The sequence below is a fragment of the Stegodyphus dumicola genome, chromosome X1 (genome assembly GCF_044657685.1).
Source record: "Stegodyphus dumicola isolate Sdum_Otavi_A_Nest chromosome X1, ASM4465768v1".
Lineage (NCBI taxonomy): Eukaryota > Metazoa > Arthropoda > Arachnida > Araneae > Eresidae > Stegodyphus > Stegodyphus dumicola.
In genome coordinates this window covers 243,338,473-243,361,225 of record NC_140780.1, presented here as the reverse complement: position 1 = coordinate 243,361,225, position 22,753 = coordinate 243,338,473, and the positions used below count along the sequence as shown (strand labels likewise).

The 22,753-nt window shown below is 31.8% G+C and overlaps 1 protein-coding gene across 1 annotated transcript in view; it reads left to right on the top strand.

Moving 5' to 3' along the window:
- LOC118200499 (uncharacterized) overlaps window positions 1-22,753 on the top strand; it is a 151,387-nt gene that overhangs the window by 87,665 nt on the left and 40,969 nt on the right. Inside the window, exon 9 of the mRNA XM_085807325.1 lies at window positions 12,187-12,322. Coding sequence (XP_085663451.1) covers window positions 12,187-12,322 — 136 coding nt within the window. The remainder of the gene's footprint in view (window positions 1-12,186; window positions 12,323-22,753) is intronic.

Genomic DNA, 22,753 nt, shown 5'->3' with positions numbered 1-22,753 from the left:
AACGTAATGTAATCGGAAAAACAACGTCTTCAATTCAGCTACATTTGTCTCTTGTGCATCACGTTCTCTAGAGAATTTGTTTCTTATTGATGAAATGTAAATGTTTGTTGTTTCTTATTGATGAAATGTAAATGTTTGATGATTTCACCAAATCTGTCAGTATTTCTTCATCAAAAATTTGCAATAAACACTCGGTTGGATTTTTCAGATTTCTAAAGCTGTTCTTGACACCAGGTAAAAGTGTCACTATATTGTGTGGCCGTGTCCGAACATTTTTCGAGGGTAATTTTTTACTGCAAATTGTTCCATCTTTTCAAACATGAAAAACATTTGATGTCAAATAAGATATGCTCCCTAAATCATGTGAATTATTATATTACTGGTCAGAATCAGTTTGGTGAGCACTTTCAGAAATATTATCGCGCTCAGAATCGGAATCTTCAATTTCGCTATCAGTTTCAACACTAGTGAGAACCTGCAGTCGTTACTGTTCTCTCTAGTACACACTCATCTGAATGAATGTCTCTCTAAAAGTGAAACATCAGTACACGCACGAGGTAGTTACAATCCCATTGCACATTCCTTCCCCGAAAACACAAAATCCCAAGGACACGAGAAAAATTCCTCTTCTGGACGACCGCTTCCTAACCTTGATCTTGAAAGGTACATGAAGTACTAGAAAGGTCACGTATGACCTTCCCTTATTTTCTAAGAAAAGACTACAAGTGGAATGGATTTAACCCCAGCGTGTGTGCTGAGAGGTGAAAAAAACTAGATTCTGAATATCCATAGCAGATTTAGCATTACCCAGGGTGTGGCACGAGGAAGCCTGCTACTCTACACCCTTCTAAAAAAGCTCTTCTTCGTTATATGATGATTGCATGTGTATGAATGAGAGATAAAGTAACTTGGGTATATGATATTTACATTTCATATTTACTCTTTCATTAATTTTTTTCATGGTGGTACTTTTTGAAGAAAGTTACACCACCTTTGAAAAAGCACAACCTAGTATTGCATGTTTTGCACATGTACCGGAATAATCAGATTCACTATCTGAAAACAATTCGTGTAGCACCTTCAGTGATTCAGAAATGGTCAGCCATCTCCGATCCATTTGGAAAATGATTAATAATCCTAGTATTATATCTACAATTAGAAATTATAAACTATAAAATAAAATTAAATAAACATCTACAACTCAAAACTGTCAAACGTAGCACTAACAAAACTTCTTTGAATGAAAGCGAAAGAGGAAAAAACTAAACAGCTACTTGACAAAATTACCCCTGACCTTCAGAAAATCACCCCAGCAATTTCATAGTTGATAACCAAACCTCCCCTCCAGAAAAAAAAGGGGAAGAAAGAAAGAGGAAAACAGGAAATGAAACACCGATGTGGACCCACCTTTCTATTGTCAATGAACTGACCAGAGAGCTGCAGAGAAACAAAGATACAGTTTTTGGTCAAGTCCTAGTCTCTCAGTGAGCCCACTCTGGTCACACCTCATGTTTGCCATTCAATTTTAGGCAAAATTTCAAGGTAAAAGTTTATAACTGACATAGAATAAGAAAATTAGCATACAGCCAAGAAAATAACATAGGAATTTCTTTTCAATCAATTCTTTTTATATCCTAAAAAAAATCTGGAAGATTTCTATGAAAAATGAGGGTCTTAAAAAACTACACATGGCTAAAATATATGGACTGGTTTCTGTTGTGCTACCATCTGGTATAAATAAAGAAGGTTCAGAGTAACCTATGATAACCTATAAATCCTTTTTCATTCAATTTTTCTGAGCATACAGAAGGCAATTTTTAGGTGCCTCAAATGGTTAAATATAATACAGGTGGCAATAGTTTGAAAAGTGAAACAGTTTAAAATGACAAAACAAAATTAATAGTCCTTCTGGGCAATTTGCCCCTTTAAACTAAAAATTATTCTTAGTTAGAACTTTACAAAGTTAACTGTGGTTTTCTTTGTTTGAAAATGTTATAGTAAAATTATATTTGTAAAAGCACTCTGTATTTTTACGTTTACTTAATATCATTGTAATCAGTGAATATGTAATCTTTACTTGTATTTAAAAAAAAAAGTAAAAAATGTTCCTAGCAATTAAACTATAAAATTCAATTCAACAGCATTATCACAAAGTATATCAAAAGAGCCAGTCTTTAGAGTTTCCAATACACAGTCTCGCATTCTGGAGATAAAAATGTGTCCCGCCCCACAGTATGGTGTTGGCATTGCTCACATTGAAATCAATGAGTTTGTTTGACACAAATTCGCTCAATATTTGCAAAATATAAAATAGATTAACCTTCTAAAACTGGGCCGAAATTCTCATAATATAGCCTTCAGACTGGCGCTATCCAAAACAGTTTTGCCCCCTCTTTGACATTTTCCTAATGAAAAAAGTCGTTATTCCCCCTCCATGGATGCAGTAAAATTTACATGTTTGTCGGACGCTTACGTCCCATAGTAGAGGGGTTGCTAGATTTGCGATTTTTCGATGATTATTTTGCTTTCATTTAAATGAAGTTCTAAATAAATAGTGCATAAATAAATATGCAGTACTAGATGCATATACAGTACACTATTTATTTAGAACAAAATGTATGCAATGTTTATATTTCACTCACTATTTCTGATCAATCTCGTAAATAATTTGTGAATTTTTTAATTTTGTTCTCACTCTTCGTTTATATTCGCCTATTTTCGTATTAGAAATTAGAAAACGAAAACAAAATTTTAGAAAATATAATAAATACGAACTAGCTTTGTAAGTCTGCAGGCTGGAATGCGATTTTTAATAACATATTTTCATTAACAAAATAATGGTAATGACTAATTTAATGAAATAATAATATTTATTACCATTAGATGATTGGAATGAGATTCAATACAATTAGATTTTGAGATGAACTTACAGCAATAATAAAGCTTTACATAACAATAACAGGGCTTTAAATCTGCTTTTTTCAATAATTTTGTTATTATAATATAAAAAAGAAAATATGAGATACATTGGTTGCTTTTCATCATTTAACTTCAACAAATATTACAAGGCAAAGGAGGTATATCTTTAACGAGAATTTTCCTTTGTAAAATTGGCTTTTGTTTATGTTAGCAGAGAAAAAAAATCCGTGACCTATACATGCAATCATCAAAAGTATTTTTCAGAACAGTTTTAAATGCTTATGAAGAATTAATTATACGTCAATTTCTTTTCATAGGTAGAAATTTCATCTAAAATCATCGTTATATCCAAAGTTTGAAATCTATTTCATTTTCAACGAATATTCTATTTTCACTTAATATATTTTCTAATTTATTTTTGAAAAAGTAATCTTTCACGTTTTCAAAAGAATAAGGACATATTGGGTGTTGACGCAATGTAGTAAATCTGTTTTTCATATTTCTTTCAGTAATGAAAACAATTACCCTGGAACATTTTCAAAGCAAAATTAACAAAAACCGTTTACGTAAAATTTTGCATAAAGTATCATCTCGTGCATTTTTTATTTAAAGTGTGAAATTTTCTCTTTGAAAATATAAAAAATTATGAACGGAGCAAAATTAATTCATGAAAAATAACTTTGAAATGCAATAATTCCATCGTAATATGAAATAGTGGAGAAAAGTGCAATACAGTTTATTTATTCACAAATAATCCCCTCATATGCATAATTTATGTACTGTCGATTGAGAAATATAGGTTAGTAAATTAAACCGGTTATTTCAATACTTTTTATTTATCAATTTATTTACGGGCTCTTCAGTAGAGCGGTAAAGGTGGCTGAACGCTTGTAGCTCGCTTGGGTTTGAATCCCGGCTAAAGGGTTGGATTCATGGTTTTTGTGTAACGTAAATGCAAGCCAGCTTCCCTTAGAAAGTCCTCTGCGAAGGCATCCCTCCCCTTATACAGGTAATTGTTGTATGCTTTGATGTAATTCAGTAAGCGTAAAAAATTAATCCAACCAAACCCGAAGAACGGGTTGATTACATGTGGAGTTTTCCCCCATTAACGTAAATGCGAGCAATTTTCTCTTAAAAAGGTTTACACGAAAGCATCCATCCCCTTAAGCAGATAGCGTTCGAGTGCTTTTCCGTAATCCAATCCTAATTCTCATACATTTAATAGTAAGTTGACATACACCTTATTACAGACAAAATAACCTTTTTTAAAGTAATTTTTTTTTATTAACTTGTCTGAATTCCCTTTATCTCTTGAGGAGTATAAGAATTTCAGCAAATAAAACTGGCCAAAATTTAATACAATGTAACTGATGTTTTGATTCAATTCAGAAGTAACATGAGCTTTACTGATATTTAAATACTTTTTGGCAGATCTCATCCTAAAAGAGGGTCTAAAAATAAATTGATTTTATTTAATTTACAATCGATGAAAATCATTGAATGAATGAAAATCACAAAAACTATTATGCATACAATTGTCTCGTATTTATCTCCTGATAAATCAGACAAAATTGCCTACATAATAAAAGCACTTTGAAAGACTTAAAAGTTCTTAAGGGTTTTATGCTCTCCAAAAAAAAAAAAAAAAAAAAAGTCAAAATAAAATCTTATTATTCATAAGTAAAAAAAGGAAGTAAACGATAAAAGCGGTGTTAGCTATTTTCTAGAAGGGCATTAAATCTAAAAAAGGAATCTATTCTTATTTGCTACGATTAAAAAGCATAAAATCTGGTAAGCTTAAACAGCGTGCAAAATCGCTGACGTTTTAATCATAGCAAAAGTGAGTACTAAAAAAATTAGAGATGGCCTCTATTTGATTTTCAAGTATATTGGCAAGAGACGAAACCTGCGGTTTTTGCCAAAATATAGCCAAACTAATAAGAAGAGGGAAATAATGTGTAGCCAGCGGCTATTCTGAGCAGCAACAATGGACCACCCCGAGATCTACAGATAGTTGATTCTCTAAAATAAGGAGGGAATGCTGGTACTACAGTTGTACCATAGCCGGTGTTAGAGAAAGTCATTTCCCTGGTACAGCTGCTGTACCAGCCGGCGTCAGAAAGTTAAAAAGCAAATTCCACATCTGGGCTTCTAGATGCCCATATTCGAGTGGAGGACTACGTTATTTAAAATTTGATGTCTTTGGGTAGCCTTTTTTTTTGTAATGCGAGAAACATGCATACATTCATGCAGATTGTTCATTATTGAATTTCTGTAAATATAATGCAAGGCCCTAATATTTGGTTGCAACAATTTGAAAAGTGAAATGCTGCTTTATAACTGCGAGAATGAAATTGATAGCCTTTCTATGCAAATTGTCCCTTTTGGCTAATAAAATGGAGGTAGAAAAAGATAAATTGAAACCCTAGTAATACATAAATTAATGTTGCATCTGCACTACCAGTTATCAAATTCAATACAAAGTCCGTAATCCGGACTCTTCCGGACTTCAGTGATTCTGGATTAGGGATTTTTCCGGATTATAGATCATCAATTTAAATCTTGTAAGATGGCATGCAGAAATTATACAATTAAAAATATGAAACTGTAATTTATGAAATAAAGAGCAATTATGATATAAAGGGTATCAAAATTTACAAAAAAGAAAGCTTAATGTTTAGTTGTTTAATTAAGACACAATAACATGCCGAATAAATACTAATTCAGAAGTCAAACAACACGGTTTGCAGCTGAGGATGGTGGTTCGGTAAAACCATCGAAACGAGTCCTGTGAAAATTTGATAAATATAACGCTGATTTTTGTTGTTTGACTTCTGAATTAGTATTTAGTTGTTTACTTTATCAAACATTTCTTTCAATGTAAGTTGTTTCATTTTTTGTGCTAATACTTTCTCTTTAATTCTATAAACAGGCATAATTTCTTGTTCAGTTACAAAGTTCCACATATCGGAAGCGGTATTTTCTGGATCTAGAACTATACTACAGATTTCGCCGTCCTTTAATTGATTGATGATTGGGGCATTGTCGTCGCAATGAAAAGTTCTGTTATATCATCCTCATTTATTACTGCTTCTCCACATTTCTTTATAAAATTCAATAACTGGAAAATTTCACCTTTAGTTTGCGATGTCCAAAAACCTTCAAATTCGCGGCTATCATCTTCATTGTCCTCACAATGAAATATGGCAACTGGCCACAAATGATGCCATGCATTTTTTAATGTATCTGTAGACACATCCTCCCAACGCGCATGCGTAAAGCATACCAAAAAAAAAAGTTTGTAGCTTTGAGTTCCGGATTATAGATCATTCCGGATAATGGATGTCCGGATTACAGACTCTGTACTGTTGTTGGCAAAAATGTCTCAAAACTAATAAATATCTTTTGCAATCTGTAAAGTTAAAAGGTTGTATAGTGTTGAAACTGTGAGAAAATAATATATTTTGCCTGTAATCTCTATAAGAAATGTTTTATATATTGCAGCTAGAGAACGAAAATAATTCCAATAACATAATGCAGCATTTGTAATCACCACCCCCCCCTCGAAAAAAAAAGAACTCTCTCTTGTTCGTGTTGATTAGTAATCTGTCTTTTTCTTTTCTTTTCTTCTTTTTTTTTTCGGGAGGCATATTTTTGTGTGTATGGTTACATATGAAAAACAGTTTTCTGGATTTTTTAGAATATTTATAGTCTTGTGCATAAATTATCATATCATAAAGCTTCTAAGTATTTAGAATAAAAGGAATTGAGTTTTTATGTATTTTTGCCTTGTCGGGAAGTGAAAACTGAATTAATTGAATGAGAAATACTCAATCGTCTGTGAAAAACTGTTTCTTTTTTGTTTTGTTTGCTTAATTTCTTTTATATATCGTTCTAGCTTTATTATGTATTTGAATAGAACATGTGGCAATGATTAGATAATTCTTTAAATGATATAAATTTTGTGCATTCTGAGTTAGATGAATGAAATATAATACTGTTAATTGAACCTAGCGCCAGAGTGTCGCTATGGTAAACACAGTGAATTTTAAGGAATGCGTTTATTTATTGTGGTTTATGCGCTGTCGGCAAAGTAGGTTTAATTCAATCTAATAAGTTTAAACAAAATGCAAGAAAAAATGCATATAATTTAATATTCCATACAAGGAAGTCATGTGGTGTACACATTAGGTTTTTTTTCCTCGCGAACCTAAAGAAAGGTTCGAAAAAGTTTGACGAACCCCCTATGTAGTCATTAATGACAGGTAAAAAAAAAAAGCAATAAAATTTAATAGAATATATATTTTTCATATTGCAGAATAATTGATTATATTAATCGTGAAACATTTAAATAAAACATTAATAAGACTAAAATGGCTATAAAAGTTGAAAACAAGATAAATTTAACAAACTGATTCTTATGTTTTACATTTGGAAAAACTCTTAATGGGATATTTGTGGCTGTTTGATAGAACAAAGCAATTCAAAGTTAGGCTCAATATCTGACACTTTCAGTCTTAGATCAGGTTCTGCATTTAACCTGTTTCTGTATATATCTTTCAGATAAGGATATGTTGAAAATACTTTTTCGCATATATATGTTGTGCAAAATGGTAATAGAACTTCAATGGCTTTTTTTGACAGAACAGGATATTCATTTTGTATACTGAGCCAGAAGTCAATTAAAGATTGATCTTTAAAAATTGCTTCTAGAGAACTGTCACAAGATAAGTCTATAAGTCTTTCTTTTTCCAGTATATTTAGAGAGGTTTCTGAACTTGCATTTCCTTGAAATGGATTACGTATCCATTTGTTTGAGACAGATATATTGCATCTGTTGGGGAAAAAGTCATCGAAAGTTAATCGAAGATAGTTCAGATGTTCACATATACTCCTTTTAATGTTTTCATCAAGTTTAATTGAATTTTCTGATAAAAAAAAGTGCTGACAGAATTGAAACATCAATACTCATTCATCTGCAGGCATTGAATCCAAAAATTGATCTTTTTCAACATATCTTCAATTCTATCATGTACTCTGAAATGGTGACACTCTCACCTTGTAAAAACATATTTAATTCATTCTGTTTGTAGAGACATTAGGTATATTTTTGGAAGCCGGAGAAATGAAAAATGAGCAATGCTTTCGTCGGGAATCAAACCACGGACCTCTGGAATACCGGCCCAGTGTGCAGAACCACTACACCACGAAGGCACGCTGGGAAAGTAGGAGAAATACCTTATATACTCCCCTTTTTAAAGAGCGACTGGGATTTATAGGGGACCCAATCGCCAAATTCTGAGTGTGGAGAGTCATCACCCACAACCCTTTTTAGTCCGGGCTCCACTGTAGGGATATTAGGTATTTTTTGGAAGCAGGCAAGATGAAAAATGAGCAGTCGTCTTCGCCGGGAATCGAACCCGGACCACTATAATACCGGCCCTGTGTGCAAACCACTACACCACGAAGCCTCGCTAAGAAAGCGGGAGAAATACCTTATAAGTTTACAAAAAATGTCATCTAAGTACGCAAGCTTTTGCAGCCAAAGAACATCTGATATACAAGACAAATGAAATGGATGATCAATAAAAAATGCTTGAACTTCAGTTTCAATTCAAACAAATGTGTCAAAACTTTACCACGGAAAGCCATCTAACTTCTGTGTGAAGTAGTAAAGAAACGTGGAAACTTCCAAAATTCTCACAAAGCGTACGGAATAGATGGCAATTTGTAGCATGCAATTTTATAAAGTTCACAATTTTCACAGCATCACTTAAAGTAGTAGACAACTCTGCAGGAATACGCTTACATACTTAAAGCTTGTCTATGAATACAACAATGAGTCCAGTGAATTTTTTCGATTCTCTTCACCCGTGCCACAAAGCTAGAAAATTTTTCTGTCATTGATTTTGCACTATCTGTACACACACCCACACAATAAAACCAGCTTATTCCATTCTTTTCTAAATACCCATTGATCATATCGAAAATTGCTTCTCCAGTTGTGTAGGTTTTCAAAGGTTTTGCAAATAGTACATCTTCTTAAACAATATTCGTAAAAAAATATCTAATGTAGACAAGCAAGACTGTGGCATTTGTTACATCCGTCGATTCGTCAAGTTGAATTGCAAAATAATTCAGTTTTATTCTTTTTAGAAGTTTGTTCTCTACATAATTAGCCAAATCATTAATTCTATGTGACACCGTGTTGTTTGATAAGGGAACTGTATCAATTTTCTTTGCTGCTTTTTCCCCAAGCATACATTGGGCGATATCTTTCGCACATGGTCCCAATTAAATTTTCTGCTATTGTATGCGCTTGTCCAGATCTTGCAATTCTATAACTTACTCGAAATGATGCTTCAAGGGCCATTTCACTATCTTCGTTTGAAGTCAAGAAAGAAGAAAGGCTACACTTTTTGATATCTGCTAATTTTCTTTTGAAATATTCAAGAGGTTTATCTTTGTGTGTCGAATGTTTTGTTTCAATATGTCTACGAAGAAGTAATGGTTTAAAACTGCTGTTGGCAAGAACTTCGTTACATAAACACAAAGCGGTTTAGGTTCCGACTCATTCCCAGTAAAATGAAAACCCAATTCTAGATAATCGCTGTCATATTTTCGCTTTTTCCCTTTTCTATCATCATTTCCTTTGTTTTTCGTCTGGTGAAATGGTACCTCACTACAGCTTTCAGTACTATCATCTCGATTATCATGTCTCGTTTCAAAATGACCCCTTTTTAACCATCAATTCATAATAAAAATAAGCTGCTATAATAATTAAATTAATAATTATTAAATCATTTACACGAGAACTTGACAGTCATAGTATCACTATCACTCAAGCTTTACAAGTGTTAAGCCTATGTATGAACATTGACAGACAGACAGACAAAATAGACAGTTAATACAGCACCACTCTCCCAGTTCCTGGTTGTGAACAAGTATCTAATTCTAAAATCTGTAGTAAACTGCCTTAATTTGATATTTATTTCCAATTGTATTGTAAAAAAAAATATTACATAGAAGGAAAAACTGCTGCAATGATTTTGAATATAAAGCAGAAAATGATGCTAATAACATTGATAAAATGTTTTAAATATAAATAAATGTTTGTAATAAAAAGAGAATAGTATTTGATTACTTGAATCAGAGGAATAAATTATAATGTATAAAATTGTTGATATAATTTGATATTTTTGAAAAACAAATAAGGAAAAAAGAAACGAAAATATTGAAATTTATTATAGATTTCTTAACAAACAGGCAGCGAACAATCTGTTTTACAGTGGGTGCGTTCTTTAATTTTTGTGGGGTTTTTCCCCCTCCCCCTTTTGATTTGAATGGCGTTTTAAAAAATCCACCATTGCAATATTATTTTCTGAACCCCCGGTTGGGAATCACCGTCCTAGATTATCGGTGAGCCCGATCTGAGCACACCTAGGTTTTGCCGTTTGATTTTAAGCAAGATTTTAAGGTAAAAATTTAAAACTAATATAGAATAAGGAGATTAGCATACAGCCAAAAAAAAAAAAACTAACATAGAAATTTCTTTTCAAACAATTCCTTTTATACCCTAAAAAAAATCTGGAAGATTTCTTTGAAAAATGAGGGTCTTAAAAACCTAAACATGGCTAAAATATATGGACTGGTTTGTGTTGAGCTGCCATCTACTATAAATAAAGAAGGTTCAAAGTAACCTATAGTAACCTATAAATCCCTTTTCATTCAATTTTTCTGTGCGTACAGAAGGAAATTTTTAGGTGTGTCCAGAGCGGACACACTGTGCCGCAAAGGTTTGAATGAAATGCAGCAAAAAGTGTGTATAATTTAATAGGCCATGCAAGGAAGTTGTGTGGTGTCCACATCAGATTTTTTTAATGAGGTAATACATGGTCTCATTGCTTTGACTTGAATAGATATTCTCTGTTTAAGTGACTCCAGAATTTGTACCGATTTCCTCAGCAAATGATAGTAATGAGGTAGATGTCAAACAAATATTAAATGCATAAAGAAAAATATAATTAATTTTTTTAAATATAATCTAAAAATAGATTATGTATTTACATAACATAATGTGTTTGTACATAGAAAATATATGGCAGTAAAAAGTATTTTTAAAGTTCTCATGCATGCACACTTAATATGGTGCATTTTTAAATTTCCAGGAGCATAAATATAGCACAAGTAAATCCAGATAAAGGCACTGTTAAATTGATTATTTATATGTATGAAACCTTTTTGTAAAACTTATTTGGCAGCAGATATGAAATTAATTTTATTTCATAAAGAAATCAAGTGTCATTTGATATTGTTATAACCTATGAACCCCTTCAAAGTTTGCTGCTTTTTTTTTTTTTTTTTTTTTTTAATTTTTACGCTTCAGTGCATGTGTATTTTAGTAATGAAAGCAAACTATCATCAGTATAGGATTGCTACAGAAATAAAAGCCTCGTATTGCTAGAAAGCTGCAGTGTCCCCACCATTTCTTTTTATTTATTTACTCTTTCATTTTTAAAATGACATATTCTATTTTAAACAAGTCTGCTTTCCCCCTTAATAAGAGAATCTACCAATAATTTGGAGATACACATTTGTTTTAGTTTTTAGAAACAAAAGTTTTTAGGGTAGTTTTCTTTGACATTTGAATTGTTTGTTAGAATTCTTGTCTGACTGTTATATAGAGCAGCCATTCAGAAAGGATTAATCATTTTGTAAAGATGCCACAGATATATATTTTAAATTACATTTCAGATAAGCAGTTATGTTTTTGAAAATTATCTGCTACAAATTATGTATATATTGAATTTTCTCTTTCTTGTCAAAAAACTATTGCTTAGCCTGTCGTGTACCTGAATATTGGATTAAATATTTAATTTAGGAAAAGCTGACAAAAACCATCCACCAAAGTTCCTCCTCTTCCCCCCCCCCAAGAGCGTTTTGAGACATGAGTATCATTCTACCAACTTTTTAGAGGTCTTTTGAGTCAACAGATTTGAGGATTTCCATTATACAAGTAGTTTACAATCCCAAATGTCCATGTCTTGCTAGTGATTTGAACTGTAGCCCATAATGGCATGTGTAGTTAACCTCTGCTAGCCACCATTCCATATGAGGCAGCATTTTCATAAATAAAATTGTTTTGGTTTTAAAAATTTTTTATGCATTTTTTTCTTATATTTCCATTTTAAATTATTCTTTATTTTTGCATATTTTATATATTAACCTTAAGAGATTAAAATATATTTATTATATGTATATTTTTAGGTACAAAATAGTACAGAATCTTTGGCAGTGAAAAAACCAATACAGAAAGGGAACACTATAAAATTACCTGCCAAATTAAGGAAGCCCAGGACTGAATTTGCTGCTAATTCTATAACAGAATATTCTGCTCAAAGATGTAAATATTTTAGTATTTTATATAATATAGTCATTTGTTCTTTCTCTTATTAGAAAGAGGTAGTTTTTTTAAAATTTCACTGTATTTGGCTTTTATGTACCATAACATGCAAAAACTATACTCGTCAGAAGACCGAGTTGGTCCGGATTTTCAGGCTGTCTTTCTGATATTTAAATTTAAAATGAAGTCAATATTATATTACTCAGTAAATTTTCATAATTCAGCAAATAATACTAATAAAAAGCTTGATCTCTGGTATTATTTAATGAAGTATGTGTGGTCTTTTGCTTTCATTATGGAAAAATAGTGGTACCTAGAGCACCAAATTTAAAACATGTGCACCTCATTGTCTTAAGTTTTGATTTTATTTATTACATATTATTGTTTGTGCAAATTTTATGAAATTTTCTTTAGCAAACTCCATGGTTTAAAAGCATTGTGTTGCCGCTTGAAAAGGCATAAAATATTTATGTTTGAAATTTAATCAGAAGATCAGCCAATTAAAAAAGGGTTCATACGGTCCTTCAGAGTCCTTGTTTTTATAATCGATTTTTGGTCCTTAAAAATCCTTAATTTCGGCCAAAATCGTCAGAAGGTCCTTAATTTTAATCATCTGAAATTTCTGTCTGTTTTTATGACTGCCATTTTGAGTGTGAATTAGCATTTTGGAGGAATATTTTTGGCGATTCACTGACGCATATGGTTATATTTTGAAGGGGTTCATAGGTTATAATTTGTTTCTATTTCTAATATAAATGATGGGATACTAAAGTTTCTAATAAAGAGCTCTTAAACAACTTTTCAGGATGTGAATTCTTAAACGGTTCTAAATTTCAAGATTTGTCAACATTTTGGGCATTTTAAGATCAGTTTGTATAGAAAATTTTTAATTCCGTGATCTGAGAATTTTTCGATGATTGATTTTAAAACATCATAACATTGATAAATTTCATTAAAATAATGGTAATATGTTGAAATTATATTTAGAAAATAACATTAAAATAAAGCATTTTTATTTTTCACTGTCATATTATAAATGATTTTAAAACATCATAACATTGATAAATTTCCTTAAAATAATGGTAATATGCTGAAATTATGTTTAGAAAATAACATTAAAATAAAGCATTTTTATTTTTCACTGTGATATTATAAAGTTTCATTTTGGCAACTTATTATACAATATTTTGAATCTGAAAAATAAACAAGGTATAATGCTAGAAAGCATTATTTATGACACAGCTCTTAGCAAAATTAGCTACATAATTACTTAAAAATGTCTTCTTTTTAATTTTTTCACAGTAAGCATTTCCCATGTAATTATCTTAGAATATTCAAAATTCTCAGAATATGCATCAGTTTTCTCTATAAAATCAATTTTACACTTTTTTCTTCCCCACTTTTTTTTTTTTTTTTTCCAAAATATCTCTGGTTTCTTGCTGTTACAGAATTGGTAGGGATCATTTTTCTTTAGTATTTTACGACACTGCAGCTTGGAAAGTTTAGAAAGATTTGAAGGCAAGATTTATACACCCACAATTCTAGAAAATTCAAAAAATATGTGACAAAATGAAATATATTTCCATGGTATCAACATGTAATGGATATATTTTATAGAAAGTTTGTGATGAGTTTCTTACATTTTGGAGAACGCCTGGAAGAACAATGAAAACATATTTGAATGTTTTACTCCTGATACTAGAGTCATTTTCTTAACATGTTAATCTTCCCTTTATTTTCTCTACTTTTCACTAGACACAAGCACGGAAAATATCCAAAATGTTTCTAATCTTGTCACTTGGGCAGGCATTATAGAAAGAGATTTTTTTATTAGTAGAGAAATTGAAAACTTACAATTTAAAATATTCATCTAATATGTCTTAATGCGTCATACACAGAGCTGGCATTTGGCATTTTCCCACCTGATTCAATCTCTATGGATCCAAAATTCTGCTGCCTAGTGCCTTTCTAAATTCTGCTTCCAATGCCTGCTCTAAATTCTAAAACATTTTGCAATTTCTAGATTTTGTTGTTCAGTATGTAACTGAATTCTAAAAATTCTGCCACTGCCACACCAGCTCTGTAACCAGCCTATACAATATATATTTAATATTTCTCCTGAATGTTCATACAGTCAAAAGTCGTTAATCCGGACTCGTTTGGACTTCGGCGATTCCTGATTATCGATTTTTCCGGATTATAGATCATTAGTTTAAATCTCGTAAGATGGCATGCAGAAATTCTAAAATTAAAAATATGAAACCGTAATTTATGAAATAAAGAACAATTATCATCTAAAGGGTATCAAAATTTACAAAAAAAAAAGCTTCATATGTATTTGTTTACTTTATTAAACATTTCTTTCAATGTAAGTTGTTTAAGTTGCTTCATTTTATGTGATAATACTTTCTCTTTAATTCTATAAACAGACATAAGTTCTTGTTTAGTTACAAGGTTCTGCTGTTAAAGTCCCGTAATTGCTGTGCCGAGAATACCGACTAACTTGTCAATCAAAATTTTTTCGTTTTCACTAACCTCTCTGTCACCTTCTTCATGTCTTTATCCATTTTTTGCAGCAATTCCACTTTTTGTTTGATGGACATCGAAACATACTTTCGTTTTGTAGATCCTTTGGAAGCTCCAGCATCGGAAATTCTATTTGACCTAATCGAAAGTTCAAGTTTACTTTTATAAAACTGCTCTTACAATCTGCCGAAAATAATAAGTCGGATCCAATTCGAAGATTAAGGAACAACACAATCATCAACATTAACTGAAATAGATAATTAGATACTTTTAGCTTATACCGTCCGTTATACACAAAACGCGCACGCGAAAACGTATTCTGCACCTGCGCAGGCACATGCGCAGAAAGTTTTTAGCTTTGAGGTCCGGATTATAGATCATTCTGGATTATGGGTGTCCAAACTAACGACTTTTGACTGTATTACTAAAGAAATAAGATTAGCTACTTTTTTTATACATTTAAATACATTTAGTGTTTTTTTAGAATAACAGCAATCCTTAATTAAATCCAAAAATTCTAAAATGAAAAGGAAACGTGTTGAAGAAAGAATAAAGAAAATTACTCTTCAAAGATATGTGCAGTTAGTATGTAAAATACCCAATTGCTTATGATTTTAACCTTTACTATAATTTTCCATTTCTCTTTCCTCATATGATAGAGTTACTGAGCCAGATTAAATTAAAATTAAATTATATTATCTTATACCACTAGTCCACATTTTTAGTTTGAATTTGACTGTTCTTGTTTAATTACACCACCGTGAGCAGTAGTTGATTTTATTAGCATCATGCTTTTATGTTCTAAGTTCTTTTAAAATAAGAGTCTTATTTAAACCTTTGTCTGATATTGTAGTTATTTTCAGACATAACTATGATTTGCTCCACGTCTGTCGGGGGTTTGGGACTATTTAACTTTTACCAGATCAAGTAAATCCTCATAGGTGCATTGTGGAAAGGTTGACAAGTTAGGAGATAAAGCTTGCAGGCACTAGTGAAAGCATTGGTTTGCATATTGAGACAAATCTCTAATTATTGTTAGGAAAGATGCTTAAAGGGAAGGAAATCGGTATAAACTAGCCAAAATGTTTGGGAAGGCTTCAAATTTGAAATGACGGATAAATATTTTGTTGAGTGTTGTTGTTACAAAACATAAATGTTGTTGAGTGTTGTTGTTAAGGCTTCAAATTTGAAATGACGGATAAATATTTTGTTGAGTGTTGTTGTTACAAAACATAAATGTTTTGTAGCTTTTAATGTGTAATTATTCTAATATCGTTTTAGAATCAGTGTCATAAATAACATGTATTTTCAACTGTGAAATTTTACTAGATTTTGATTTAGTAGGGCTTTTTAACAAATATTGTTAAAAAAATAAAATTTAATAGTGGCCATGTAAATCCATAATGACCAAGGTTACCTAATTTAATTATTTATAGCTAACTGCTTACCCTTAAAAATTACCTCTACATATTAAAGTGAGTTATTGCCGTTCATTAATAGTCACTGTGGTCACAAGATAAAACACAAAAATGTAAAAATTCAAGTAAATCTTGTTCTTTGCATCTAGTGAGACTTAAAATGATACAAAACAACTTATCAATTCTGGTGCTTTAGTGGCTTATTATGTAAAATACCAAATTGTATGGTATTTTGAAGAACATGAAGGTACAACACTAACGGCGTCAGACAGCTCAGCTAACTTTCAGAACTTGCCAAACGTGCCTACATCAGGCCTTTCAGGTTTGTTCTGATCAGCAGGTCTTTCTCTAGGTAAGCAGCAGCAGTGCAGTGACAACAGCCAGTCTTTTGTTGTGAATCATACTGATTATGATTTTACTTCTCATTTTAACCTATGCCGCTTGACATAAAATCTGCTTACTATTTACTAAAGCTCTAGGCTGAGCAAGTATGTGACAAAATGAGATATAAAATAAAATCAACATAAAACTAACTATTAGTAAAACATAAATAAAAAAATAATATTTTAAATATGTTCAGTTCTTATAAGTGTAAAATATATAATGCTCCTTGATAAATTTCATATATTTTATTCTCAGACTTAATAATAATTAGTTAAGTTTAATAAGTCTTAATTAGTTTAATAAGTCATGTTTAATAATAATGCATCGTACTTACAGATTTATTTTATTTTTAGGATGGTATTACAAAAGTGAAGTTCAGGCATAGATAATATTTTTAGTTGAATTTATTCAGTTCCCATTTTCTCATAGGTCCTTAATTGTTTTCATTAATGGTCCTTAAAAGTATTTAATTTTCCTGTGCAGAAATGTGTATGAACCCTGTTAAAAGAAATGTGTCACCACTTGACAAATTCAAGGTATTTGCCATTTAAAATTAATCAATGAATTTAAAATAAGTGTATTGCCTTATACCAAAATAAAAAAAAAATTTAAAAAAAATATTCAGTATGTAATAATTTGGCAAAATGTAAGATGTTTTATTTTTCTAGAATTTTAATGTTATTGATCAACAAACTAAAGTATTTAAAAGCAGTAATGAAGTTCTTCATTTCTATTAATTACCAGCTGGACTGTGAAATTATACTAGTGGGGTTCATTAAAGTCGTTATGTATTTTATATCTTTTTCACAATACCTGCTAGCTGCACAAACAGGTATTTAATCTAAAAAGAAAGGGTTTAAAAAAATTAGGACAGCTTTTGGCAAAGGATGTTTAAGAGACAATTGTGAAATAAAATTACCACTTTTGCAATTAATCACGGTAAAAATTCAACCCTACTTTAATCAGACAACTTGACTATTCTACTCAAGAATTGTTTAACACATTTTTAATTGAGAGAGTATGTTTATTGGATGTAATTTGTTCTTCCTGAAATTGAATAAAACTGTAGTTCTGTTAGGAATTGTAGAACTGATTTCCAACACAATATCTTTTTCCCTTGGCCTTACTTAAGCACTTTTAACACTCATCTCTAATTACTTTCATCATTAGTATATAGATGCATTTTTGTGCCTTTTTTTGTATAATCTGTTACGAGATAAAATATATTTTCTCAAAACAGTTCTATGTTAGCCATATTTAGCAACATTTATGGGACTGCCTGTGCATAGGAAACAAAAATCTTTTTCAAGTAATGTTAGCAACAGCTCCCAGAAACCATATACAGGAAGTAAGTATAAATGAGAAACGATATGCGAAAATAAATATGGGTGTAATTTTGTTACATTTTATTTCTATATGTTTTGTGCTAGTTTGTCCTTCCCAAAAGCCACACACAATTTGCACTTAACAGTTTTCTTTTAATTGCTATTCAGTTGGTTATTTTTTTTTCATGCCATGCACAATTTGTGCTCAGCATTTTTTGTACGTGAAAACTGCTATAATCTAAAATTATCAGTGGGAATTTCAGATCAAGAAAAATTCTGAAAATCATATTATTGTAATACTTAAAATAATACTTAAAAATTAACAATTTATAATAAGAATCTTACTGGATTTTTGTATTCACTCAGTTTTATGCGTACATAGCTAGTAAGCTACTCATTTCAACAGCATTATAATATTTATTTCTAAAGTCAGTATTTTCGAATTCTGCATTTATCTTTTCCCATCCATGTCCATCTAGTATCAAGAAAAGTCTTGAAAGCCATCATGGCGGGTGCTCATTTGCTTTAACCTCTTCATTCCCAGCATATCATATATGATATACTTTAGTTTCTGTCCATGGGCCTACGATATTAAATGCGATAGAGAGTGAAATGTTACTGGTAGCTCACCATATATTTGGTATGTTGAAACAGAAGTTTTATTTCGTATTTTAATGATGTGCATGAATTATGTCAAAAGGCTGTAAAACCTTATTAATTGGAATCTCTTGCCTTATCTTTGTGAATATTTATTATGTTACTCTACAAATGTAAAATGCAATGTGGAGTTTTGTACCTAATTTTGGCTGTGGGATAATAGTAACTGATATTTAAATTCTTAGGTTTTTACTTCATTTTTGTACAGAAATAATTTAAATATCTGAACATGTTGTTACTACTACTTACTAATTAACTTATTTTGAATTTTTATTTTATTTGTAGGTATTAGGATTTTCTGTTTATATTATAAGAAATAATAAATGGAAGAATCCAAATATCTCGATAAAAAACATACTCTTTTTTTGCCCCCCATGTTAGGTTTAACTGCGAAACATTTTCTGGCATATGGTGATGTTCAGCACTCGAAGGGCATATGGGGGAACTTTATTTTCTCTACATTTTAAGATTCCAACCTGGGTACCTTTAAATTAAAGTTAAAATTGAGGAACCTTAAGAACTGATAAACGAATAATCACTTGAGTTTGTGAGACAGAGAACAAAACATGAGAATGGCTAAATTACGCTTTATTATTCCAAATAAAGTTTAACAGATAACTCCTTTCTTGGAGTTACAATAAAGCCTCTGCTCAGGCTTGAATTCAGGAAACTAAGGACTACAACTTAACTAATCTAACTAAAAAGATATAGCTAAAGCTATATTCAAGATTCTAAGAGTTGGCCCCTTAATGCTAAATAATGGCGAAGCTATCAAGGGCCTAAAGTACGGCCGAGCGTAATGATAGCTTAAGAGAGAGAGTAGCCTAAAAAGGTGAACACGTGCTCGTCAGAATCACTAGCTCTCTTATGAAGTCAGTAGAACTTCATAGTTAAATACTTCTCCACATTTGCATTCAAACACGATTCTGAAAATACCTTCTGGCCGGAAGTTGTAAGTTGAAATTCAGGAATATAGGAAAGTAACTTTTAACTAAAGATTAAGTATTAGAAAAATTAACATAAACCTTACAGTTTTCCCGACCAGGCTTTAAATACTCGGAAAATAATGTCTCAAAATGACCTTGTTTAAGATTTTAAAGGCTTAAACAACTTCTTAAAGCTCAATGTAACACTTCCTAACACTTTCATTACCTAGTTATCATTTTAAACTTTCTGTTCAGGGCCAACTTTACAGCAAGTCTAAAACTAGACATTTTATAAATTTTCATCTGTTTCTTGACAAACATCAACTTCTTGGTCAAGGAGTTTTAGGCTTTGAGTCCTTCCAAATTATCTAGAAGGAAATAGCATTAGTACTTTCTTTTACAAAAATTTCTATCTTCCTTACAATTACTCCTTTACTGGCATCATTTGGCCCTCACACAACTTTCATTCATATTTAAACTTCTCTTTCCCCAATGCTCTCCAGACATTGTTCTGAATGTACTTAGGGTACTCATGTTGTGTTACTGCGAACAAAAACTACTGCTAACCATCATCTAACATTTGTTAAGCTTGACTTACTAGACCTCAAAAAGACTCCCCATGCACAAGCTCTTTCCTAATGTACTAAGCGAGAGCTTAAGTTTAACTTTAAAGTGTTAGCTGGAGAGCCTAACATTAAACACACATATTCTAAAACATTCAATTGTTTCATAAATTCACTTGCATATCGGCCAAAATTTATCTTTTTTACAAGTTTAAACTTAAGACACTTTAACACTGACATTTAACATTTGTACTTTGAACAGATATTTATACATCACATTTTAAATTCACTTAACATCAAAAGTCGTAGTTGCTTAAATATAATTTACCATCTTTTCATGAAATCTTCAGTTAAGAAATTTCACTGTTCAAGGAAGTCTTTCCGACAAAAAGATATTCACAATTTAAATTTCACAACTTGCGTGTTCTTAAAAAAGTATTTACTACTACATTCTCACCAAATTGTGAACACAAAAATCTTTTTGCTTAAAGGGTATTTACAACTAAGTTCTCTCTATTTCTGAATTAAAACTTTTCTTCTTTCAACAGTATTGAGCAACATACAACTACATAACATAAATTGAACTTTGTATGTAAAATAAGCTAACAAAGACATTTTCACTTATCTTTTTTCTTTCTGTATTACTCCATCCTGATGAAGCAGAACTGCTCTAACGTCGGATGTCTTAATAATTCCAGCCCTCTATGAGTTTGATAATCCATGTCGTTTCCGTCATTCCTTTTCCTCTTCTGCTCTTTGTCGATGAACCTCTGGGTTTTTGCGGGATGGCTATGAGTTTTGAAATTGCAGTTTCCTCTTAACTTCGGACAGGGCTCGTGTCTTTCCACCTCCATTTTGACCTTCTTACTGGTTGGGCTGGCACGGCTGTTTCGGCTGGTCTTGTATTCCATGTCATTCTCCAATCAAGACCTCCTTGGGCCTCCCTAGTGGTCGTTGTTGCAGGAAAGCGTAGCTTACATTTTGTTGATTTCGTACCTCATTTAAACAGTTGTTTCACTGGGACCTCCTAAGCAGGCCACCAATACTGGTGTTTTTCTTGAATCATTTGTTTTGTCGTGTTCGTTCGTAGGCCTTGTTTTCTTCCGTTTCGCTGAGCCTGGACCTCTGCTTGGCCTGTGATTGTTCCGGCTTCACAATCTGTTTCCTTTTTGCTGTTGGGGGACTCCAGCTCGGCTTCTGACATGGCAGAATTCTTTGTTCACATCCAGGATCTTGCAACGAATTCTGTAAAACTTGAAAATCAGTACGATTATAATATGGTTTGATTTGATCACTATTTGTAACCACTTGCTGGCCATTTTCAGCTTTTAAATAACAAAGTGGCTTCGTTTATTCTCGCCATTATATACGGCCCTTCAAACCTTTCCTCGAATTTTGCGACCCTGTTTTTGCGTGTGGATGATAGGAATGTTTTACTTTTAATACTTTCTGCCTCGCTGTATATTCCATTTCCCTTCTATTTCTGTGGTAGTATATTTTCTGTTTCTGCCTGGCTACATCAGAGTTTTTAATTGCTTCATCGATAATTTTCTGTATGTCTTTGAACTTGAATTCTTCTTGCTTTTGCTGTACAAAGAACTGCATGTCTAAAGGCATTAAAATGTTTCTCCCAAAAAATAGTTTTGGAAAGGTCTTTTGTGTAGTATCGTGTGTTGCTGTTCTCAAGGCAAAACCTAACTCACTGACGCAGCTGTCCCAGCAGTTGTGGTAATTAACGTATTCCCTAATAATTTTTAGAATAATCTTATTTACGCGTTCCACAATATTTGATTGCTGTCTATATGGTACCATTTTTAGATGGCATATACCAAGTCCTGTGCAAAGATTTTTGAATATAGTACTAACAAATTGTTTGCCATTATCTGATATTACTTTTAGTGGGGCCCCATATTTTATAATATACTTATTTAAAACTAATCTGCGACTATTTTTAGCTGAAGTTCGTTTAAGGGGGACTATTTCTACCCATTGTGAAAAATGATTAGCTATGGTTAACAAATCTGTTTTTATGTATTCTTTTTCTAGGGTAGGGTCTGAGCAAATCAATGCCAACCATTTCATTTGGGAAAGTAGTCTTTATATTTTTAAAATACCCGGCCAGGTTGTAATTAACATCATTTATTAATTGGCACAAGTGACACGACCTGACATATGGTGTAACTGCGGAAAATAAACCACTTCGCGGACCCTCTGTACGGTTTTACGAACTCTAAGGTGTCCTGCCAATGGGGATTCTTGGAGTTCTTCTAAAACATTTAAATGGAAACTCGCTGGGATCACTGGCCAGTATTCCTGATTCTCATTTGTTAACTTCGTTTAAAACAGTAATTTATCAATTACTTCGTAATGCGCCACATTGCAATAACTGTTAAGTCATGCTCAAAATTTTCAGCTTCTTCAAGATATGCATAAATGTCCTTGAATTTAGGATCCTTTCTTAATTCTTCAATGATAGACTCGCGGGACTCGATGTGTACGTATCCAAATGATCAGAAGGTTGTTGATGCTTGTTCCTTGATCTATTGCACCAATATATTTTACTGTACATTTATTTACAATTTATTTACAAGTCGTATGCCACCTGGCATGTTTACAAGCGTTATGCCTCCTG